This window comes from Sarcophilus harrisii, chromosome 4 (genome assembly GCF_902635505.1).
Source record: "Sarcophilus harrisii chromosome 4, mSarHar1.11, whole genome shotgun sequence".
Taxonomy (NCBI): Eukaryota; Metazoa; Chordata; class Mammalia; order Dasyuromorphia; family Dasyuridae; genus Sarcophilus; species Sarcophilus harrisii.
The window spans coordinates 98,262,044-98,287,434 of NC_045429.1; the positions used below are offsets into that span (position 1 = coordinate 98,262,044).

Sequence of the window (25,391 nt, forward strand, 5' to 3'; positions counted from 1 at the left end):
GAATAAAAATATATTGAATGCAAAAGAAAGAATTTGAAAATTAATGTTTTTCTGAGTGTAAAGATTATGCTAATATGATAAGATAGTCTTATGTGGATTATTCAGTAATTGGTTGTCCACCATTTTTACTTTTATCCATCTGCAGCATTGCATTTTGTTTATTAGTACTTCTGTGAAGACTCAGCTCTTGGTAGTGTTATAAAGACATCAATCATTCATTCTTATTTATTTGGTAATTAAAGTTTAATTGAAGACCCTAAATGGGATTTATTTTGATGGCTATGTCTTTATATTCAGAAATCAGTGGCAAAATTAGGATTGTACTGCTCACCAGACTTGTTTGCCAAAGATTTGTAGTGTGTCATAACATCCTTCTACCATCACTGTCTCATTTTCCTGATACTGTGTTTTACCTTTTCTGTAGCTTAGTGTAGTAAATGTATTGTTGGTTATAATTTAATATTGAAAAGAAATTCAGAGGAAAAAAAATTTTTTCCCCCAAGGCAGTTAGGTTCAGGTGACTTGATTAGAGTAACAAAGCTAGGAAATGTTAATTGCCCTTCCTTCCATCCTTTCTTCCTCCCTTCTCCCTTCTTCTCCCTCCTTTCCTTTTTTCCCTTCCTCCTTCCCTCCCTTCTTCCCTCTCTTCCTCTTTCCCTCTCTCCCTCTATCAATTTCACAGGGTTGTTGTAAAGATTAAGTGAGGTCATGGATATAAAATACTATATAATGTTACTAAACCAATATTATATTCAGTGGATCAACCAAATATAATCCTTTCCCTCCAAAAAAAAAACCTCACTGATACTTTTAATACTTAGCTCATTTTGAAAAATGTTTTGTGACAATTTTTTAAAAATTGTTTTATTTTTTGGGCCATATCTGTGATTTCATTGATCTTTGAAACTTCTTCAATTAATTTAGATTGGTATCTGCTTTGCAATTTCATTTTAGAAATGTGTCTGGGTGGATTGGAAAGTTAAAGGCCTTGCCATGCTTATTCAGTCAATATGTATCTAAGACAAGACTTGAACCTTCTCCCCCGCCCCCTCCCCCCCAAGTCTATGGTTGACCCTCTCTTGTATTTCACTACTCTCCTATCTTATTTTTAAGTTTACGATTGATTGGCAGTCCTTTTCTTCATATAAAAGTTATACAAAGAGACCAGTTTCTCAGAAGTATTGAATGTATAAAATGCACTGAAATGGCAAAAGTTATTTTTAAAGGTATGGTTAAATGCCTTAATAGAAGGTGTTGAAGGCATTAAATAAATATTATTGGTTGTTAATATAATGGCCTAGGTGAAGAAATAACCACCAGTGTTTCTTAGGCATTTAAAGAGACTTACAAATTTGTGTATGTCTTTTAGGGTATACCTGAAGTTTTAATTAAAATATAAATAGCAGATTATATTTGTGTCCATTTAGGTACGACCAAAACTGCCATTGCTAAAGATTTTGCAGGCAGCAGGTGCACAAGGTGAAATGTTCACTATGAAAGAGGTAAGCATCTGGATCTTTTGTACATTTACTTTCAGAGAAAAATAGAAGTCAACTAATTCTCTAACATTTCAAGAATACTTCAACAATGGAAGCCAGAAAAGAATAAGTTATCTAATTTGCTTAGCAGCTCACTGTACAAACTTTTATACAATTTAGTTTTCTTTGTAGCAGATATTTTGAGGATATATCGTGGGAAAGGAAGAAGTTAAATCAGGTACTACTTATGAGGCATTGGAGTAGCAACTTCTGCTGTCTTTTAAATACTTAAGTTCAAGTTTTATTTGATTATAAATTTTTTTCTCAAGTTCTTTTTGAAGTGGATTGTCAGCTAAATGTAAGATTCACTGTGTATTCATTTATTTTAGGATTAAAATGCAGAGTGTGTACAAGATTAAAAAAATGACACTGTCACTGATTTACAGGGTATCCTGCCAGCCAGGAATTAAATGCAGTAGTTTTTCATTATAAATATGTCAGATATTCCTGCAGAACTCTGTGACTTATTTTAAACACTTATGCATTTAAATAACTTATTTAGCTTCTAAAATTTTTTTGCAAAAGCAAATTGAATACTTTTAAGTGGTTGAGGGCTTACTGTTGAAATGTTAATCAGTGTTAGCAGCCCACACATAGCACAGTAAAGATCTTCCATTGAATGGAAAAAAATTGTCTCTCTAATTTACTGAAATATTTTGTTTTGATACAGCAAAGAGTTCTAAAATTTGTTTTACAGAGCACATTCTTGGAGAAAGTTAATTTACCTATTGTTAGTCCAGGGGACGGATGTGTCATTAAACTTTGACAGGATGCTTTTTAATACTGAATTTTGTGTTTGTCCAAGTTTGTTGCTTCCTCATTGGACTCATTGTGTATACCGTTCTTTTGGTTCTATTAACTTCATTTAATATATCCTATCATATTCTTCCCAGGTTTCTTTGAATTCATCATTCCTTATGTTGCAGTAATATTCCATTTCATCCACATACCTTAATTTGTAAAACATTTCTCAGTTTTGGGGGCTTTTTGTGATCATGAATAATGCTATTATGATCATGTATGTACTTAGGGATCACATTTCTTAACTAATTTGTGATTGTCTCAGTGGAAAAATCTTTGAAGAAGAGAGTGAACAAATCAGTATTTCCAGATTGTTTTTAAGGAGGATTGAATCAATCCAGAGATAACTATAATACCAATAAGTTAGCAAGTGTATTTTTCAACAATGCATTTTCCGTTCTTGTAGTATCTTTGCTAGATTGATATTTGAGGGTTAGGGTAGAGATTAATGCTTCAGGATCTGTTTCTCTTAATAAGAATTGTGAAATTTTTTTCAAATTTTTTTTTTTCAAATGAAGAAATATAAATTGTTAGTATCCATCTGATCACTAAGGAATGACTCCTAGTCATACATTTATGTTAGTTCCTAAAGTTTTTACTTATTAGACTCTTATTAGAGTTTTTTAATGCAATTTTCCCCAAGTTAGCAATTTTTTTCCTTCTCATGTTAGATGGATTGGTTTTATTTGTGTGGAAGTGTTTTAATTTTATATTTTTTATTACATGATATTTTCTGTCTTGTGTTTGATAGTGATTTTTTTTCTTCCTAGTAGAAGAAATATAATGGAATAGAAAATAGTGGAGAATTTCCTTTTCTTTTTAATTTTATCTTTATTATTTTTTTTCCTGAGGTAATTGGAGTTAAGTGACTTGCCCAGGGTCACATAGCTAGGAAGTGTTAAGTGTCTGAGATTAGATTGGAACTCAGGTCCTCCTGACTTCAAGGCTGGTGCTCTATCCACCATGCCACCTAGTTGCCCCAAGACTTTACTTTTTTAGTGGAGGATAGAAATGAGTCGAGAATAGATTTTGTCTCTAATGATTATAGATTAGTTGTTATGATTTTATATGTATGTATATGTGTGTGTGTGTGTGTGTGTGTATATATATATATATATAATATATATATATATATGAGAGAGCAAGCGCTTTCTATTCTTTTCAGTAGTTGAAAAAAATTATATAACTTTGCATTTTTATACATTTGGAATTTGTTGTTGCAGAAGGTATAAAATATGGAACTAAAACTTTTTGGTTAGGTTTTTTAATTGAAAAAAAATTTTTCAATCACCAGTACTTTATTTTCTTTCCTATCCCCATGTTGTTCACCACACCATTGGAAAAAAAGGGGAAAAAAAACATTGTAGCAAATACAGTCAAATAATACATGTTTTTGCTTTGGCTGCATCTAAAAATATGTCTCATTCTGTATTCTGAGTCCATCATCTAATTTTCTGTCAGGAGGTAGTAGCATGCTTCATATTAAATCCTCTGGAATCACGTTGATCAAGAGTTCTTTTTAAAAAAAAAATTTTTTTTATTAAGACTATTATTGTTTTCCTTGATCTGTACATTTTATTCTGTATACAAATCTTCCCAGGTGTCATGGAAACATCCCTTTTGGTAATTTCTTATGGCACAATCATAATAGTATGTTGCTCTTTAAGATACAATTTTTAACCATTTCCCCAATTGATGGGTATCTTCTTAGTTCCCAGTTCTTTTCTACGACAAAAAAGAGCAGCTATAAATATTTTTGTGCATACATATTTTGTACAGAATGTTTTCTTTGCTATATTTGAGGTAAAGACCTAGCAGTGTTATTGTTAGGTCTAGGAATATGCAGTTGTAATAATTTTTCTTATATAGTTCCAAATTGCTTTTCAAAATGACTGAACCAGTTCACAATTCTGTGATCAGTGCATTCATGTACTATGTTCTAATCTCTTTATTATCAGTAGTTACTTAGGCACCAGATGGCATAGAAAGACCTGAATTTTAATCTTCCCGAAGACAGTAGCTCTATGATCCTGGACAAGTAATTTAACTTTACTCTGTCTCAAGTTTTCTCATCTGTAAAATGGAAATATTAATCACCTAGAAGCACTTTGTAAACCTTAAAGCACAATATATGTGCTAGCTATTGTCATTATTAATCTTATCTAATAAAGAACCTTTTCTCCAATAGTTTGTGCTCTTGAATTCATCAAAGTTTAGTTGCATTTGTTTGCAGGTCTTGTTTATTTAGCCTGATCCACTGATTTTAATCCAGTGGTAGATAATTTTGTCATTTGATTGCTTTATAATCTAAGATTAAATCTGGTAGTATTAAGCCTCTTCTTTCTACTTTTTTTTTTAATCATATCCTTGGAATAATAAAAATTTTTATCTAATTTCTTCAGTAATTTGATTAGTAAAGTACCAAATCTACAGAGTAATTTGGATAGTGTTGCAGTTTTTACTGTATTTATATCTAATGTTTTTGCATTTCGAAGATTTCTAGTTTTAGGTTCTTGGAAATCAATTCTGTGAAAATGTCCTCCTTCTTCATCCCAAACTTAGCATTTCAGTATACATTTTTATTATGTGGGAAATGAAAATTTCCCATTTTCATTTCAATCTTCCAATCTTGTTGTTAATAGGTAGTTTTGCATGAGTTCTTTAATGTAGGGGTTTTTTTTTTTTTTTAAACATTTGGAAAAATCTTTTCCCTTTCAGCTCTTTATATATAATAAGTAAACTTTTTTTAATGATGTCTTATATGTTAGTTGATTTTCTCCTTTGCTAGTCCCACCATTATTCACTTCCTCTTCCTGTCCCCTCACCCGCTGGTATTTCCAATTTGATGTAATTGACTCCCAGAAGGATTAGATTTTCAATAAACTTTTATCCCTATTTATTCCTAAATTCTAACTTGATTGTGACTTCAAGAATGGTTGGTCTGTCAGAATTTTATGATTATGTTGAACGCTTTTCCCCCCTGAGGCAATTGGGGTTAAGTGATTTGTCCTGGGTCACACAGCCAGGAAGTATTAAGTGTCTGAGGTCAAATATTAAGTGTCTGAGGCCAAATTTGAACTCAGGTCCTCCTGACTTCAGGGCTGGTGCTCTATCCACTGCACCACTTAGCTGCCCCACTTTAACATTTCTTTACCAGAAATTATAGTAAAGAGAAACCAAATTCTTAATAATTTATAATGATGAAGCTTTGACTCAGAGAAGAGTTGAGAAAACTCTCATTGCAGTGAAGTGTGTATGTATTGTCAGATGAGGCCTATATATTAGTTTTGCTGAACTTATTTTTTTTTTTACAAGATAGGATTTGGTTGGAAGAGAATTCAAGAGGAATGTAATCAAAAGAAGGCATCAGATAAAAAAGAGAAAATAAGAAAACATTGTCATAGCATGGTTCCTAAATCTTCAGTTTTTACACCAGTTTTGTTTTAGAGCTATGGCATTCAAACTTTCAAATATAAGTACTCCTTTTGGTTAAACAGTTTTGTGAACCTTGCTCCACCTCCACATAATAGTTACATGCATGAATGAATACTGTGTTGGAGTTAAAAAGAAATCAAAATAACAATGCTAGGTCTAAAGGAATTGTGCAGATTTCTGTTAAATCTGTGTCCACAGCCTCTGAGTTGGGATCCACTATCCTAAATTTTACTGTTTGCTGTCTTGAATTTTAATGGGAAGATGAGAGGGGCAAAATTGGTTGAAGGTTGCTGAGATCCTGCTATTTTTATTCAATCAGTTCATCAACCGGCATCAGTTAAGCTCCAGTTATGTGCCTGTCATTGTGCTAGGCACAGGGCATATGAAAAACACCTATTTCAAGAAGGTTACGTTGTAGAAATTTGATGAGAAAACACTTCTTGGGCATTCAGATCAACCGGAAACTAATCCAGAAGTACTGAGGGCCATACTGTACATATTAGTACTAGTGCATCAATACTTTTTTAAAAGCACATCAACATTTAATGATTTTCTAGAATCTTCTTTCAGTGGACACACATTGAGGCAGCAGTAGAGCCAGGAGTCCTGGGTTATGTCAATACATTTGTGTTCTAGTTCCTGTTCTGTCATTAGCTTATTGTATTAAAATAATAACTAGTATTTTAATGTCACTTTAAAATTTTCTTTTTAGTATAATCTCTGGGGTTCTCTGAGTATATACCGTCATATCATCAGCAAAGAGGGATAATTTGGTTTCCTCATTGCCTACTCTAATTCCGTTAATCTTTCTCAGCTCTTGTTGCCAAAGCTAGCATTTCTAATACAATATTGAATAGAAACGGTGATAGTGGGCAACCTTGTCACTTTACAATTTTCAAAATGCTTTAGGCATGTGATCCAATTTGAGCCTCATGACAAAATACTGAAAGGTTCTACAGGGAGACTTATGACCATTTTCTGAATGAGGAGCATACTTAGATGGAGGCTTGTTTATAGTCACATAGCTGTTCTTTTGAAGGAGATGAATTAAGGTCTTTCTGACACAAAATCACCTCTAGAAAAACATAATTATTGCTTTTTCTCAGACTTATTAGTAAGTACATATTTTTGGATTTCAGTTCCTATTGTTTGCAGTCAGGTTAATATGGCTCGTCCTACCTAATTTGAAGGATTGTTGTCAGAATCAAATAGAGTAATCAAGGAGAAAGTATTTTGAAAATTATACATTTTAATAACTATTATTAGAAAACCTTGCTCTGCATTCTGGACAGGTTCTCTTCCTGACAGTTGACACAGGTGGTTGGGCTTTGTTGCTGGATATCTTCCTTTAGTCATTTTATTTTCCCTTCTCTCCTTGCTCAGGCTACTTAGTGGGGCATGTGTCTTAGAAAAAGGCTCATAGTAGCATCACTTATCCAATATAATGAGAGTAGCTTTAGGGAATTGTCTGTGCAGATGTCCAACATGATAAGGTAGTTTTTGACAGTTCCTTAGGCTCAGATAAATAAGTTGGAGGGATGTGTGGGTATAAATGATTTATAATATAGATTTCATTCTCCTTATGATTGAATTGTGATAGGAGGAAAGTTCTAACCAGCTGGGAATGTAAATGGGCTCAATTAACAAAGCATAATAACAATGCTTAACCCAATAACAGGGTTTTTGTTTTTGATACTGGGCAAGTCACTTAATTTTTAGTTGCTTTAATTTTGTGTTACTGATTTATAGACTTAAATAAGTAGTGAGATTAATAGGATATATTGCACTTTTAATTTTAAAGTATTTTGCTAATGTTCTTTTTTGAAAAATTGCTTTCACTAACCAAGTCTATCAGAAAATCTTCCCAAGTACCAAACAAGTTCAGTTAAGCAAAATGAATAAATATACTGACTGTATCAGACAATGTATAAAAGGTATTTGTCATTTCTCTCAAGTCAAGATTTAAAAAATATATTTTTTTGGTGGTAACTTTTTGATAATAGTCAATGTACTTATCTTACTTTCCTTCCATTTTATTACTCAGGTGAAATGGAGCAAAATAGATTGAACTTTTAAGTAATCCAATATTGAAGTCAAGTATACTCATTTGCTAAAGATTATTTTTTTGATTGAAGTGATTGCTGTTATATAAAGGAAGATAGTTCCATTAAAATATTCTCCATGTGTTTGAAATATAGGCAAACCTATACATGAAGTTCCATTTCATAAGGATGGATATGAATAGGAATAAATACCAAGTCATGACTGAATGCAAAGTACTATTGTAGATTCAGAATACACAAAGCTCTCATGGAGCTCATTTTGTTGCAATTGGTATCAACCATGTCCTTATACCCTGAAGTTTTACTCTTATCATTGAGGTCCTCAGAAATACTGAAACTGACATTTCTCAATAGATATCATTTATCATTTTTTAAGATAAAAGTTGAATTGAAGGTAGTAGCTGGATAGATGTTGCTTTACTATTTTATACCCATGCAGGTCATGCATTATCTAGGCCAGTATATAATGGTGAAGCAGCTTTATGATCAGCAAGAGCAACACATGGTATATTGTGGTGGAGATCTTCTAGGAGAGCTACTAGGACTTCAGAGCTTTTCTGTGAAAGATCCAAGGTAAGAAGAGTAAAGGTTTGCTTATTGTGGTTTGCACACAGCCATGTGTGATTTGTGTTTCTGTATTCACAAGTCAGTAGTAGCTGAGAAGTCCACATTCTTTTTTCTGTAGTATCTACCTATTCTGAATCCATCTTACCTTAGAATTGCAATGGGAATTTGCTTAATTAAAATTTAAAACTACAAAGCAAGAACTAATTCTTCCATGAAATTAATTTTTATTTAAGTTGGCTACCTACAGGAATAAGACCTATTACTTTCTCTCATAGATCTGTTTCTCCATCAGTTAGATAGAAATAATATTGCGGCACCTCCTTGCCACATTTGGAGACAAATAAGAGCATTTATTAAAAAACACTTCGAGTTCTTAGAAGAACTGTAGATATGAGTGACCGCATTTATTTTTCCTTTAATGTTTTCCTTCATCTCTTAACAGTCCGCTATATGACATGCTGAGAAAGAATCTGGTTACTGCAACTGTTACAGGTATGTCCATCCTCTTTTGTCAGAACATATATATTTATTTATTTATATATATATATATTTATACACACACATATGTATATATACATAGTACAGGAGTGATTTGATTAGAGCAAGTATTAGAAAAGGAAGACTATGAATGAGATTATTTGGGAATAATTAGAAAGGACATATCACTTTTTTTTTAAGTTTTAATAGCCTTTTATTTACAGGATATATACATGGGTAACTTTACAGCATTAACAATTGCCAAACCTCTTGTTCCAATTTTTCACCTCTTACCCCCCACCCCCTCCCCTAGATGGCAGGATGACCAGTAGATGTTAAATACATTAAAATATAAATGAGATACACAATAAGTAGGACATATCACTTTTAAAAATGTTACTACCATATATTCAAGCGCCAGTTTTTTTTTTTTTTATGGTGTTTTTAAAGTATTTGTAGGAACGTGTGTGTGTGTGTGTGTGTGTGTGTGTGTGTGTGTGTGTGTGTGAGAGAGAGAGAGAGAGAGAGAGAGAGAGAGAGAGAGAGAGAGAGAGAGAGAGAGAGAGAGAGAGAGAGAGAGAGAGAGAAAGGGAGAGATTGAAATTCACAACATTTCAACTATATTTGTTTAAAAAAAAATGGTGAGGTCCTACGGTTGAATGAGTGAATCAGGCATACTAAGAACAGGGGCTGTGTATTTTTATCATTTTTATCAATGTAAAATTTACAAACATTTTATTAATCCTGTACCCCCAGATTTTCACCTATATGAGCTGGTCTCAAATTAAGAAACTCTGAAGATTTTTGAAACCTTGTCTTCTTAAGAAATCTAGCCCAGTTGTGTTAATCCTTGAAGTTTTGTCTTGCCTTGATAGTTTATAGCAATAATTGGTGGTCATCCATCCCCAATAATTGTGCTTACTTAGAAATAAGGGAAAACACTTAGAACTCTTTCAGATCTAAATATGTGAATTTTAATTCTTGACTTATTGGACTCACTGGGACATTTCTCAAGTCAAAATTCAGGAAGACCTTGTAAATGAAATGTTCACATTATTGAAATTTACTTATTTGTGCCATAGCTCAGCTTTTCTAGCTGTAGGATCTATATTTCTTTGAGCACTAATGGAGGAAAATATAGCAATAAATTGCTTGTACTTCAGCAGATATCCTAGAAATCAATAAACTTAGTGTCTAATAATTGAATTATAATAGTACAGAATTAATGTTTCTATCTCTTGATCTGTCTCCCTTCCCTCCCCCCCTCCCCCGTATGTGTTTAAAGTCCCCTTGTTTCTTCATTTGTTACACTGATTTTGCAGGAATTAACTTGCCATAAATGCTGTCAATAATCATTTCTTCTGATGACAGAATTTGCCCCAAAATGTTTTTGTAAATGCCCTTTTAATTGCAATTGCACTTCTGCAATATTTCTTTGGCTATTTCTGTTACCTTAAATGAATTGGATATTGTATTTTCCATTAGTAAATTAGTAAAGGAAATGAAAGGAAATCTTTGTTCCTTCCTTTACCTCCACAGCTCTAATGAAGCACATTTCACTTCCTGGGATATATTTTTTGTTTTGATTGAAGGGAATGCTATTATTTTAAAGAAATTGTTCCATTTTTCTGTGTGTTTGAGTAGGATAATAAAAGGAAATAGGTGTGGCAGATGTGGGCATTTATTTGATACCTCCAGTCTTTGCATTAGTTTCCACAGGTGATTTCTACTTTTTGTTCTTCCAATTGTTTTAACATGAATAAGTATCTATTTTGGAGCTATATGTTATAGAATTAATTGCCTTATGAGCTTGGTACCCTAACTTGAACTTTTTGTTAAAAGATAAGAGTACATGTATTAGCAAAACTTTTCTCCAAAAAAACCACATTTGTGTTTTGACCCTTTTATCTCTCTTTAAACATGTTTTAACCTATAAAGCATGTTTTCTTTGGAGTTTTCTGCTTTTACCAACAGCTGTATTGTCAGCTGAGTTAAGATTAAAAGCTCTTTTTACTTTCTTTGGCTGCCCTTAAGTAAGTAAAGATGTCAGTGATTGTGTGAGTGGAATTAAGGAGGATCTATGTCTGGGCTAATTCAGGTCTATCTACATATGTCTGCTTAGCAAGTACTCCTGGGTAGTATCTTCATAGTGTCCTAACTTTAGAGCTGGTGGTGGCCAGAGAGGCCCCCCTTATTTTATAGGTGAGGAAATGAAATGATTTGCTTAAGATAATAGTAAGCAGGCATTAGAGGTGGGATCTGAATCTAGAATCTCTGACTTCAGAACCAATGTTATTTGGTGGTCCCTTTCTTGCTGCTTGTTTTGCCCAGACTTTATTTCCATCTTCTTTTTTGCTTGTAAAATTTCCAGTTATTGGAATCTTTGAAATACATTTCTCCTTTGAAATAATTTAGTCAAAAAACTATTGAACTAATAAACAAAACTAAGAATTGGTTTTATGAACAAACCAATAAAATTGAAATCTGATTAGAAAAAGGAGAGAGGAAAATCAAATTAGTAGTCTTAAAAATGAAAAGGGAGAACTTTACACCAATGAAGAGGAAATTAAAGAAATAAGGGGTTACTTTCCCCAACTTTACACCAATAAATTTGATAGCCTAAGTGAAATGGATGACTACCTCCAAAAATATAGGCTTCCCAGATTATCAGAGGAGGAAGTAAATTGCTTAAATAGTCCCATTTCAGAAAAAGAAATAGAACAAGCTATTAATCAACTCCCTAAAAAAAAATCCCCAGGACCAAATGTATTTACATGTGAATTCTACCAAACATTCAAAGAACAATTAGTCCCAATGCTTTATAAACTATTTGAAAAAATAGGGAATGAAGGAGTCCTACCAAATTCCTTTTATGACATAGACATGGTACTGATACCTAAACCAGGAAGGTTGAAAACAGAGAAAGAAAATTATAGACCAATCTCCCTAATGAATATTGATGCTAAAATCTTAAGATATTAGCAAAAAGAATACAGAAAATCATCCCCAGGATAATTCACCATGATCAAGTAGGATTTATACCAGGAATGCAGGGCTGGTTCAATATTAGAAAAATTATCAGCATAATTGGCCATATTAATAACCAAATTAACAAAAACCATATGATCCCATCTCAATAGATGCAGAAAAAGCATTTGATAAATGAAATATTTTAGTCCCCAAACAGTAATTTCACTAAGGTTATAATTTATTCACTTTGATAGTCTTTCATTTGTTTACTCTGCCCTTTTTTGGAGTGTACATAGTGACCAAGATAATTAATACTTGTCTTAAGCATATAATCTTACATCAAGTCAAGACCTTGTCAAATAACCCCCTGATACTCATAGATGGGATAAGTGTGCTTATTTGTTATAAAGGAAGTGGGGAGATTTTTTTTTTTAATTTCTCGTAGACCTTTACAGATTTGACAGTTAGATTAAAAAAAAATGAGACCACATGTGAAGAAGCTCTTAAAGAGTTTTCCATTACATCTTAAAGAGTTCTATTTATGATTGTAACCATGTTTTCAAAATTTCTTACAGAAATTTGGAAACTTATTGCAGAAGAACACTTGTAGTCAACTTGATTAAATAAAGGGATTTTTTTTCCACCTCTTCTTTCTCTGTCCCCTCCTCTCCCCCTCCTGCCCAATTATAATTTATCACTTCATTTTTAACCAGGCCTATCTGGACCTAGCTTCTTTGTCTTTGATTCTTTTCTCTTTGCTAATGAGAGCATTATGCAGTCATCTTGGAGGCCTATTACTTGTAGGGGCCAAGTCTGACTACAGGATTGCTTGTTGAGGTCCTTTTTGTGTGGAAAGAATGGTTATTACCAGGGAAGGTTTTTTTCCTTTTGTTTTACTTACTATCTAGATGCTGCACAGACTCTCGCTCTCGCACAGGATCAGAGTATGGATATTCCAAGCCGAGATCAACTGAAGGTAAAATCACCAACTGGTGACTTCTTTTGTTGTACAGAGTGGCCCCTTCTCTGTACCTCTGGATCTTGGGCTCCCAAAACCTTTCTTCCTTGTGGTCAAACTTGACAGGAGAAGTTCTTGGGAGTCTATAGACCAAGGACAGAGTGAACCTTCTCTGTTCTGCCCATAACAGAGTTCCAGTCTCTGAGTTTTTCTTGGGATGTAGCACTTCTTATCTTTATTCCTTCCAGTTTACACTTTCTTTTGAGTTTGTGTATGTGTGTATGCGCATGTGTTCTGAGCAAACTGTTTTACTGGAATTGAAACCTTTTCTATGCAAATAAGTACCAGTCAGGCAGTTTCTTGTGGTTTGCCCAAACCTACAGAAGTTGTCACCCTAATCTTGCTTTTGTATTCATTGAACCAGTCTGCTAGGAGATGCTTCCTTTATTTTAGCAATAGGCTAGAAGGAGGCCAAGTGCTGACAGGTTGTTCAAAATGACAGATTTTGGCCTCTTCTTAAGCTGAGGTTTTCCTCAGGTTTGTGACCTCCCTGCTCCACTCAGGATGGAGTTAGGGAATATAACTGACTTTCTGAAAGTAGGTGAGTGTTGTTTTACTTCAGTGTTCACTTTCTTGTGCATAACCCATTGTGTTGCACTTTCACTGGTTACTCAGAATGGAACTGCTACATCCCCTTGGCCCAAACTAGTCTACCATACTCATTGGATGGGTTTCTCCTTCTTTTCATTTAGCAAGGTACGGAGGGAATTTCAAACCCCAGGAATGGACCTGAAGAAGGTGATGTTCCTGCTTTGTCTACCTCACAGCATAAATGCAGAAATCCAAGATCAGGTGAGCATTGAATTAAAGCAATGGAGATTCTTTTTGTGGACTACAAAAATGATCCTCTGATAAAATTCTCCTTCAGTGCCATGGTGTGCCTCTGGGTTCTAGAAGACTGTTAGCGGATCACAAGTTTTGGCAGGTACTGCCAAACTGGGAAGACTTGATAGACTAGGTCTAGGTCTCTTGGACAAAGATTGATTTAGATAAGTCTTGAAAAATGTATAATAAGTTGAGGAATTTTTCAACCATAGCAATTCTTGAAGATCAACTGCTAAGTCACAGAATGGTTATAATTTGCTTCATTGAAGGATGTACTCTTATTGATGACATTCTGGGTCCTTGCATCATTTAAGTAGAAGAACTAATAATTCTCTTCCATATTATAGACATTTACTGTCTATATTGTATATTCTCTCTATGTCTATATTCTAGAAGCTCTCATTGAATAATTTGTAAGTGCTTTATTAATTTAGTTTTCCCAGAATGCTCAAATCTTAAGGTATGTCATTGTCTCCTTGTGAGTCTTTGAAACAGCATTCTTTTTAAACTTCTCTTATAGTTTAGAGCCATTTATATTAAAAGGGGCTAGGGTGTTCTGTATTCTGCTTTTAAATGGATTTTTATTAGGATTTTGGGATGATGGGAGAAGAAATGTTAACCTGCAGATAGTAGTTTCTCACTCACTTATTCATGAGTCACCAAATGAATTTTCTTTCTCTATGTGACCTAAGACTGCAGCCATTTTTTGGCTTCAGAATCAGCCTTCTGTTTGCATTTTGTCCCTATATTTGATCAGGTTAGAATTTTGACTTGCCTAATGGAGGGGAATGCTAGTTGTCAGGGAGATTAAAATTTATGGAGCTAAAACAAGGGTTGAGACTAAGATTTCTGTTTCTCTGATCTTTGATTATAATCAAATAACATTGCTGTAACATAGTGTGTATAGTTAGAAAAACCCAGATTAAGTAAACTAGGATATGGGAAACCAAATAAAAATCTCCATTATGTTAAATAGTCTTTCAGAGTCATAATTTTGTGTGCAAAGATTTACAGAATTATAAATTACATGGAAAGTATTTTATAGCATACATGGTTCCTGGTCTCATATTTGGTCTCATAAATACACACTTGGAGGAAATGGCAATTTAAACTCGAATAATGCATCTGTCATTAAATTACATCACCAAAATATTAAAAATCTTCCTGGAGGAAATTTTGAATGTTCAAATTAAAAAAATTTTGTACAGATTACATGTGAATATAAGCTGAATTGTGTGTGATCCTTGAAATGTTATCCTATAAGTCCTAGTAGGAATTTTTGGAATGGAGTTTTAAATGTATCATCTGAAAGCAGTTTATTTTTTATGTACATCTTTTGTGATGCAAACACTCTGATGAGGATGTTTGAAGTCTAAAGAAACTTAATGTGGTCATGCTGCATATCTGGGAATATTTGTTTTGCCATCCCTCAGTTTACACCGTCTGAGAGTAGGGGCAAGTGGTCTGATAATTGAGACAAATATGAGGTTTAAGAGAAAAGGATAATTTATTTTGCATCTCTCAGAACAGAGGAGCCCTTAGAATGGATTGTGAAATCTGTGTATATGGGGAAGATAATATAGCATAATTTTAGCAGCTATCTTTGACTTGATACTTATCTTTGACTGCTATTAGAAGTCTCTAAGGAGCAACCAAACTTCATAAAGTCATTTTTAAGCTCAGTGATGCCTCTTAACAAAGTGACCAACATAATTTTTGTGTACACAGTTCTTACTTTATATAAATTCATGCTACAAAAATTTGAAAGAAAACGGCATTCCAAAAAAACCTCAAAACCCACCTATGTTAATTTTACTGTCCAATATTGTACTTTCTCTCTCTCTACTCATGCCCCTCAGTTCTATGTTCCGTGACTCCACTCTACTTTCTCCCTCCCTTAAAAACAAAAACCAAAAAACTCAAGGAAAATATTTCCATGGGGGCCTAATAGGGATCTACCTACCTTGAGACCCTTATGTTTTTAGGGGTTGGGGTACTATGTGTCTCTCCATTTACTTTGTATTACCTGTCCCCTCTACTATGTCCTTGTCCAACTTCTGTGTGTCTGCCTCCCCATGTGTTTTTCCTCTTGATTTCCCTATATGTCTGTCCCCGGCCCCTGCTTGTTATCCTCTTGCTTCTTTGTCCCTCACATGGTCTTGAGCTATGTGCCTGTTTCCCTCCATCCAAGAGCATCTGGCCCTCTTCCTGCTTTCCTCCTTTTCCCACATCCATTCACATTATATAAAAAATGCTTTACTAGAGGTCTACGTTGTTTCATCAGTTACCTATTAGAGTGTCAGTTTGTTTTTAGCAATAACTTATATTTATGTAGTTTTTCAGAATTGCAATGTTCTTTCTTTCTTTTTTTTTTTTAATTTTTTTTTACTTAATAGCCTTTTATTTACAGGTTATATGTATGTATAACCTTTACAGGGTAACTTTACAGCATTGACAATTGCCAAACCTCTTGTTCCAATTTTTCACCTCTTACCCCCCCACCCCCTCCCCTAGATGGCAGGATGACCAGTAGATGTTAAATATATTAAAATATAAATTAGATACACAATAAGTATACATGACCAAACCGTTATTTTGCTGTACAAAAAGAATCAGACTCTGAAATATTGTATAATTAGCTTGTGAAGGAAATCAAAAATGCAGGTGTGCATAAATATAGGGATTGGGAATTCAATGTAATGGTTTTTAGTCATCTCCCAAGAGTTCTTTCTCTGGGCGTAGCTAGTTCAGTTCATTACTGCTCCATTGGAAATGATTTGGTTGATCTCATTGCTGAGGATGGCCAGGTCCATCAGAACTGGTCATCATATAGTGTTGTTGTTGAAGTATATAATGATCTCCTGGTCCTGCTCATTTCTCTCAGCATCAGTTCGTGTAAGTCTCTCCAGGCCTTTCTGAAATTATCCTGTTGGTCATTTCTCACAGAACAGTAATATTCCATAATATTCATATACCACAATTTATTCAGCCATTCTCCAACGGATGGACATCCATTCAGTTTCCAGTTTCTGGCCACTACAAAGAGGGCTGCCACAAACATGCAATGTTCTTTCACATATTATAGCAATACACAGTCTCTTTTAATTTCATAATAATTGAATTTTTAACTTATTTTACCTCAAAAAACAAAAGGTCAGAAAATTTTAATTTAACCAAGGTCCATGGCTACTACATAGTGGAGACAGGATTTGAATACAAGTGTTCTAACACTGGAATAAGTCATATGCTCTCTCCCTTGTGCCAAAGAGGGAGGGCTAGTGAAGACTTGGGAGTCACTTGTAGGCGCTATAAGCAGCTTAGGGCATTAGCAAAGGCAAAGGGGATATGGGAAAGGAGAAAATTTGTTTGTTTGTTTGTTTTTTTAAGTAGGGTAAAAAAATTGGGGGAATGTAGAGAAACAAAAAGATTAGAAATGTTAGTATTATAAATTGCCTACCTCTGACTTAAAAGGTAAGAGCTTTGAATAGGGAGTTGAAAGCAACTAATATGAAATTGCTGCTCTATCATTAAATTGCTAATGACCAGGAGCAGATCATTTAATAAGTATTTTATCTAAACAGTAGGAAGAATAATTCCTTTTCCTTACCCACGTTGTACAGAAGTTGGGGGGATTATTAAACAATGTTGGTTCTTCACTTCCATATACATAGATGGCATATTCATTGTCATTCTCATCCTGCTTCTATAGATGAAGACTTGATAGAAAATTTAACCCCGAACAAGTCACCTAGGTTAGACCTTGTGTTCGAGGAATGGGATGTAGCTGGCCTGCCTTGGTGGTTCTTGGGCAACTTGAGAAACAACTACACACCTAGAAGTAATGGCTCAACTGACTTACAGACAAATCAGGTAAATGGCTGTCAAATTTGTAGGGGTTGTGCTTTTTCAGGGTGGTTTGTTGTTCAAGTGAGAGAATAAAATTTGTTTCTATTTTGCTTTTGACAGTAGCATGTATTTGTTGTTTTCTGTTAGAGAATACGATAGCCCAAAGGCATAGATACATTAAACTCTTTAGCAAAGTGCTCCTCAAAGGTATAGGGGAAAGAATAAGACACCAAACATCTATCAGTAGATACAGAAGTAAAATACTCCATGGAGAAAGCTAAACATTTGACTTGGTTTGGGTAATTAGATTATTTGTGCTCTTCAATCTTCTAGGAGTTCAGAAAATGTGTCAAGGGCTCAGGGCTTTGGGAGCCCTCATTATTTACTCCCAATGTTTCATCAGTAAACTTAATTTATCATTAAAGGAATAAAAGTACCAAAGTCACTTGAATGGTTTCCATCTTTTTGCAGTGCTGTTTGTGAGAGGAAGTTTTTTTGTTAAGCAGATCTTTGTGAGCTGCAGTCTTTAAAAGTCTTTGAAATTGTTTCTCTAGTTTTAATGGCAGCAGTCTCAGTGGAACAAACTCAGTTTGGGATCAACTCCATAGGACAATACCAACACTAAATTTATCAAATGCTTGTCAGTGTGAGAATTTATTCTGTTAATGGAAAATTCTGTTCTGTGGAGAATTTATTCTGTTACTGTTACTGTGAAGAATTCATTGCTTTCATCCTTTGAATACTTCCTTTGGCTAATATAAGGATCCTTAGTAGGTAGTCAGTTCATTTGTTGAATTATTGGTCAGTGAGCAAAACCAGGTCTTTCTTAAGCAGAAGAAGTTGTATTGTAATTTGAGTTAGGTAACCTCACTGATGGACTTCTGACTTAATACTCAACACTTATTTTCATCCACTTTCACCTTCTTATTCTTTAGGACATAGACACTGCCATTGTTTCAGACACTACAGATGACTTGTGGTTTTTGAACGAGTCAGGATCGGAGCAGCTAAATGTTGCAGTAAAAGTTGAAGCTCCTGATAATGAACAAGCAAGTGAAGGAGGGAAAGAGGGTGACAAAAAGGTTTGTCCTAGAAAATTATCTTTTTAATCATATGATGCACATTTTGAAAATAAATTTTCTGAAGTCATGAGCCATGTCTTATACTACTTTGTCTCTCCAGGGCCTAGTAAGTGTGTTTACACATAGTAGGTCCTCACCTCGTTTGTTGATGATTTACTTACACAATGTCCTCTCATTACTCATTTTTCCTTTTTCTCATCTCTCAGAAGATACTTTTAAAAAATTTTATAATTTACCTATCTTTATGTTATTGTACAATCTTCTACAAGCTCAAATTGGATCTAGAAAGCAGCCATTCACCTGTCTCTGCTTACCTATTCTCTTATGGAAATCTAGTCAAATCATTGTACAGAGTATAATAAGGCAGCAGAATAACTTGTAAGTAGTAATAGGTTTTTTTTTGTATTAGAGTATAAACATCCTTGAAAAATAAACATCCTCCAGCTATATTAAAAGAAAAGCTCCAGTTACAATCATGCCCCATATATATGTAACATTTTGTTTATTAGTTTTTTAAATGGTTTTCACAGGAATTCAGATTTGTGGAAGATAGTCCTTTGTATAGATGCTTGTGTTTTTAGCCTGTTGAAATGGAAATATGCAAAAGGACATAGATTTGTTTATGATAAAGAGAGAGAATTTTCATTGGATTAAATGCAGGCTTTGACAGTTGTATGTCTTTTTGGAAAAGTATTCCTAATACTGACATTCTGATCTTTGTGAACTCTGAATTGGAGCTGTTTTATAGTATTATAAACTATTTTTTAATTTGATAGAAACTTTTTTAGGTGGGATCAGGAATTAGGGAGAAAAATAAAATTTTGTCAGCGCATTTTTTTTTTAATGATTGTAAACAAGAATAATCAAAACCATAAAAAGTAAAAAAAAATATTCATGTGTGTGTGTGTGGGTCACACATATTACCCCCACACATAGGTATAAACATCTGTGCCCCCTTCTGAATTTGACTGCAGGTTCTTTACCTTTTGACTCTTGTCCATTGAGTTGAAGACTGTGTAAATGCTGTATAGGTTTTGGAGTAAAGTAAACAAATTCCGGATTTAGAGTCTAGTGGATCTGGCTTTTTTATAATTTTGAATTCTTCTATCTTTATAAGTTACCATTCCATCTCTTCAGGTACCTTTTCCTCCTTAAACCTGTTCTTTATCCTCATGCTTACCCCTGCTACGGCTTTGCTTTCCTTCTTCCCAGTTTTCTCTTAGGAGAGCTGACCTAGTTCATCTAGTGAACTTTCTTGAGTTCTGTATGTTTGTGTTCTATCTAGTGTTCCTTCTGCTTGGCCAGATCCAGTCCTGGATTATTCTTCATCTTCTACCTTTGTTCATTCTAAAGTGCTATTGAATGGAACCTAGGGGAAGGCTAACAGTGCTGCCTGGTACATTACAAATTGGTTGTTTAGTCTCAGCTGGACTTTCAGTGCAGTAGGATGGTATGTTTACTTCTTCCTAATTGATTGTCTATCCTACTTTTCATAGTAACTTGTTGGAATCTTTGCAAAGTGTTAAGCCATTAGAGTTGATAGAGACAATAATTATCTAATTTGGCATGGTTCAATATGATTGATTTGATCTTAGAAGTAGATATTTTGGGCCAGAACTTGAAACAAGGTACTAAGTACAACTGATAGAAATGATGCTTGTGTTCACACCTTTAGAGAGCTCATAGAAGCAAGAAATATTTAAGTACTCATTGGAGTTCACATATTTGGGAGATTTCAGGGTTTAGAAAGAGATATCCGAATTCACACCTCCCATTGAAGCTCTTAGGGCCAGAGAGCATGCTGGGAGATATCCTACAATACCACTCTCGGAGAAGTAGCATAAATACAGGTCCAGTGAGCCACTCAAAAGGAATTACTTCGGAACATTGACTGGGATTGGAGAGGAGCACTCTGGGAGGAAGCCCATCTTTGAGGCAGGAGAGATTCATTGCATCTTCTACTTTGGTGCCGGCTGGAGGCTGAAGAAAGCAGAGGCAGAAGCCAAGGTAGAAGATGCAATGAATCTCTTGCTTCGAAGATAGGGCTTGTGGGTTCCAAGAGCTCTCTCCGACTCTCCTCAAGTAACTAACTCCAGTCATTCCCACAAGAAGAACTAAGCTCAAGCTTCAAAAGCTCCCTATGTATGTGATCTCCCAAAGGTTAACTCCGCCTTCTGGAGGGAGAGGGATTCTGGATTATCTCCCAGAGTGCTCTCTGGCCCTAAGGGAGGTGTGAATTTGGACTAAGCCCTACTAAGCCCTGCATCCTCCCACACCTGTGAACTCCATTGAGTACTTAGATACTTATGAGCTCTCTAAAGGTGTGAACATAAGCATTGTTTCTATCAGTTCCACCTAGTACCTTGTTTCAAGTTCTGGCCCAAAATATCTCTTTCTAAGATCAAATCAACTCCAATGGCTTAACACTTTGTAAAGATGCCAACAGTAACTATGTCTTCCCTTCTCCTCAAGCCTCATGTCATCCCTTCCCACCACTCTTTTCGTTGAGAGTCTGCCATTCATTTTGAACTCTTTTCCTCTTTTTTTTTTTTTTTAATCTTTAAAATCCTTGACATAATTTCCATTCTTTTTTTTTATATGCCAGTCTCTGTTGAAGAGACTTTTCTTTTCATTCACCAAGGCAAATAAATTCTCTTTCTGCATTCTTGATTCTCTTTCATCTTCAGTACTCAAAAATACTCTTATCTCTTCTGTAGTTGTCACTCTTTCTTTATCTCTTCTCTGCTACCTGAAAGCATAGCTAAGTCTTCCATTCTTTTTTTTTTAGTTAAGTTTATTTTTATTACATTTCAAGTTCCAGTTCCTTTTCCTTCCCTTCCCACCCCTGAAAAAGAAAAAGTCACCATTGAATGTATATACACACACACACACACAAAACATGAGTGTAAAAACACCATGAAATTTCTATTTATTAGTTCTTTCTCTGGGATGATTAGCATCTTCCTTCATAGGTCCTTTGTACATTTGAATATGGTTTTATTCACAGTTACTCTTCTAACAATGTTGTCTACAACATGCTTGGTTCTGCTCATTTTACTCTTTATTATTGTTTCATGTAAGCCTTTCCATATTTTTCTAACATAATTCTGATCATGGTTCTATAGCAATCATATTACAACTTTTTTAGCCATTCCCCAATTTGATGGGTCCCCCCTCAATTTCCGGTTCTTTGTCACCACAAAAAGAACTGCTGTGAATATTTTAGAACATTTAACTTCTTTTCCTTTTTTCCCCTCATCATCTTGGGTCCATATTACCTATGGAAAATGTTACTCCTGGGTCAAAGGATATATACAGTTTTATAGCTTTTGGACATAATTATAAATTGTTCTCAAATGATTAGATTAGTTGATTCAAACAACAGTGTTTTAGCGTCTCAATTTTTCTACATCTCTCCAATACTTGTTTTTGTCTTCTATCATTTTTAACCAACCTGAGAGGTATGAGATGGTATCTCAAAGTTATTTTAATTTGCATTTCTCTAATCAGTAAGGATTTAGAGTTTTTATATGACTATATATAACTTTGATTTCATATTCCAAAAACTGCCTGTTTATATCCTTTGACCATTTATCAATTGGGGAAATGACTCATATTTGTATAATTAGAGTTCTCTATGTAAGAGATACAGATACAGATAAATGTCTGAGAAACTGTCTATAAACCTTTTTTTCAAATTTTTTGCTTTCCTTTTAAACTTGACTATATTGGTTTTATTTGTACAAACCCTTTTTAACATTATAAAAATTATCCATTTTACCTCTAGACATAGTCTTCCACATTCTTAAATAACTAAAAAAAAATCTCATTAGATACAGCCATTCCTCTGGTTATCTCCTAGAAAAAATTGTCTTCAAGTGTCACATCTACCACTTAAATTGCTCATTTCATTTCTCAACATTTATCATTGTGGCTTTTTTAGCTCATCACTTCCCTGAAACGGTTTTTTCCAAAGTCACCACCACATGGATGTGGCAGAGGAAGACCTGTTATGTGGTGGTCCGTCCTTGGTCCTCATCCCACTCTTTGCAACATTCAGCGCTTTTGGCATCTCCCAGAAACTCCTTTCTAGGCTTTGTAATACTCCCTTCCCTGGCTTCTCTTCCACCTTTCCTCATTTTCTTGACCAGGTTATCATCCTCTTAGCTGAATTTTCTTGAAGACTCCTCCCAAGGCCCCTTCTGCTGCCTCTGTCCTCTCATTAAGGGAACTCATCACATCACCCCCCATACAGGTAACAAATAGGTCTCGAAAGGCAGCATGTGTTTCTCTCTTGAGCTCTAGGCCCACATTAGCAAACGCCAGAGAACTTTTCATACTGGATTTAAATCGTCATCTCCAGGTCAGGTTGTTTCTCTTCTTTCTCTCCACCCCAACCCCAGTCCCAACCTTCTATCTTCTACATAGCCACAACTTATGTATCTGAGCCTATCACTCCCCTGCTCAGTTATCTCTAGTGGCTCCCCTGTATCTCAAAAATGTAGGCTCTTTCCTTTGGCATTGATGGTTTTTTAATCTTTTCAACTTAGTTGCACATTATTTTATCCTCTTTTATTTATCCTCTGGTACAAGCTGTTTTTTATTCCTCATCTATGATGTTCCCAAATTCATTTTCATATCTTTGCATGGATTGTCCTCTGTACATGAAATGTCTTCTCTGACCCTGACCTATTAGAATCTCTAGTTTCATTCAATATTCTCCTCAATTCTTCTGCTTGATCTTAGCTACTAGCTAATTCTTCCAGATTACTGGAACATTTTAAATGTTTATATGTGTGCCCTCTGTCTCCTCTTCCCTCTCACCTTCCCCCCCAACCTACTCCTTGAGGTCAGGGACTACTTGACTTTTGTTTCCACACAGTTCCTGGAACAGAGATGCTTATTTGGTACAACCAGTTTTGTCATTTAGTAACACATCCATCATTCTTAGTTTCAATTTCCTCTTCTGTAAAATAGGTGACTCCAGATTCCATCTGGTTCTAAATCTAGGTTTGAATGATAACATGATAATGATAATATTAGTTTTCATAAGATAAAAGTTTTTGAAGTAGAACAAATCATGGGGTGGTTGCTTTTGTGACTTTTTGCTATTGCCAGGTTGCTATAAGCCTCTTTTCATAAGAAAGCTAGTATACTGAAGATTTGTCAGACTTTTCTATTTGAAAAATGAGTTAAAGAAAACAGCTACTTCTCTTTAGATTCTTCTCACTTCTTGTAAATATTTCTCCAAAAGTTCAGAATATTAAGGTGGTGATGTTCCTTGCCTTTGAAATTACAGGTCATGTGTTAGTGAACATTAAGATGCTTCTTTTCTGTTTTCTGTAAAGGGACAAACTTTTGCTGCCATCCATCTTGGATGCTGGGGGAATATCTGGGTCCTGTTAAGCTGTTGAGAAACCAACAGGGAATGTTCAGAGCCTCATCTTAGAATGCTATCCAAGCTGTTCCCTTGGTAGTGCTAGTGATGAAAACAGTATGTGCAATTTAGATGTCATTCTGTTCTGTGCTGCAAGCTAATATCTGTGCAAATCTTGCTAATAGTTTTATTTTTAATTCCCAGTTGATTGAAGTTAGGATTTTTGATGACCTTGAGGACTCTCAATGCTTAAGTGATGATACAGATACAGAAGTTACCTCTGAGGTAGGATATTCTTTATTAAAATATCTACTTGTGCAGTTTGTGTTTTCAAAATTATGTTTCCAGCATTTGGTTTATGATGAAGTATATATATTGGTACTGTCTCTTTTATTCATTATTTCTGCTTGACTACTTATTGGAAGCGTCAAGAGCTACTGATGCATCTTTAAATACTGTTGGAGATTTGTATTGATCTTTGTGAAAATAAAGGAATGAATTTGATTGCATCATCTTCTTACCTAGTTGTATATATGGAGACACTATGTCATTAAAAGGCTGGTCTGTACCTTTGTTGCTTGTATTTCTTTTTTTCCTAAGGCTCTTTTAGTAGGAAAATACTTCATAGAGAGCCATTCAACCTATATACTATGTTTATATAAAACTCTATAAAGAGAGAGACTTCTTTATCATATTGTTACTGGGAATCCTTAGTACATTTAAAATATTAAATATTCTTTTAATTAGTAGGAGTAGAAGTAAGTAGAATGAACAAGAGGAAAGTTAAATATTTTTTAAAATGCACAAATATATAGATTCATGAGGAGAATCATTAATGAAATTTGGTTTCCATCACCTTTTCATAACCCAGGATCATACTTAAACCTTACTTCTCCCTTATTTGGATATTGTTTAGACAGTTTCTCTCAGTACCCTGACTTTTAACATGGGAGGGAGAGAGCAGAACTGAGGAAGAGGAGCTATGGAAAAGTAGTTTTCACAGTACTCCAGTTTACTGCTCTATTTACAGTTTATATGGGACAATGGAAAAGAGTTAGGAAGGAAACAATAAATAAAAAGGATATTTGAGATTAACTGGGAATTTTAATTATCTGATTGGCCCATTGACTACAAACACATAACATTAGCAGTTGATCATATACAAGGAGTAATGGGAAACCTTTCAGCCCAAGTTCTTAACCATTTTAAATAAGTTTATCATGGCCATTTATTAGATTTCTGCTGGAAACTAGGGTTAAATCACTTATTAAGTTAATGATTTTGAGAAAAAAAGCCTGCAAAATATTTTCTTGGTTTGAGTTTTGGCAGATTCTCTCCTTTCTGAGGAATTTATAATATTTTTATTTGGGATTTGTACCTCACTCTAATTTC

General features: G+C 34.5%; 1 protein-coding gene across 5 annotated transcripts in view; it reads left to right on the forward strand.

Annotated features, from left to right (window-relative positions):
- MDM4 (MDM4 regulator of p53) overlaps positions 1 to 25,391 on the forward strand; it is a 46,288-nt gene that overhangs the window by 11,165 nt on the left and 9,732 nt on the right. For 4 of the 5 annotated variants that reach the window (XM_023501936.2, XM_012547827.3, XM_003767610.4 and 1 more), the window contains 8 exons: positions 1,428 to 1,502; positions 8,277 to 8,410; positions 8,847 to 8,896; positions 12,760 to 12,827; positions 13,562 to 13,661; positions 17,404 to 17,564; positions 18,476 to 18,622; positions 24,204 to 24,284. In XM_023501936.2, coding sequence (XP_023357704.1) covers positions 1,428 to 1,502; positions 8,277 to 8,410; positions 8,847 to 8,896; positions 12,760 to 12,827; positions 13,562 to 13,661; positions 17,404 to 17,564; positions 18,476 to 18,622; positions 24,204 to 24,284 — 816 coding nt within the window. Of the gene's footprint in view, positions 1 to 1,427; positions 1,503 to 8,276; positions 8,411 to 8,846; positions 8,897 to 12,759; positions 12,828 to 13,561; positions 13,662 to 17,403; positions 17,565 to 18,475; positions 18,623 to 24,203; positions 24,285 to 25,391 lie in introns of those variants that run through there. The other variant, XR_001120949.3, reaches the window with a different exon arrangement.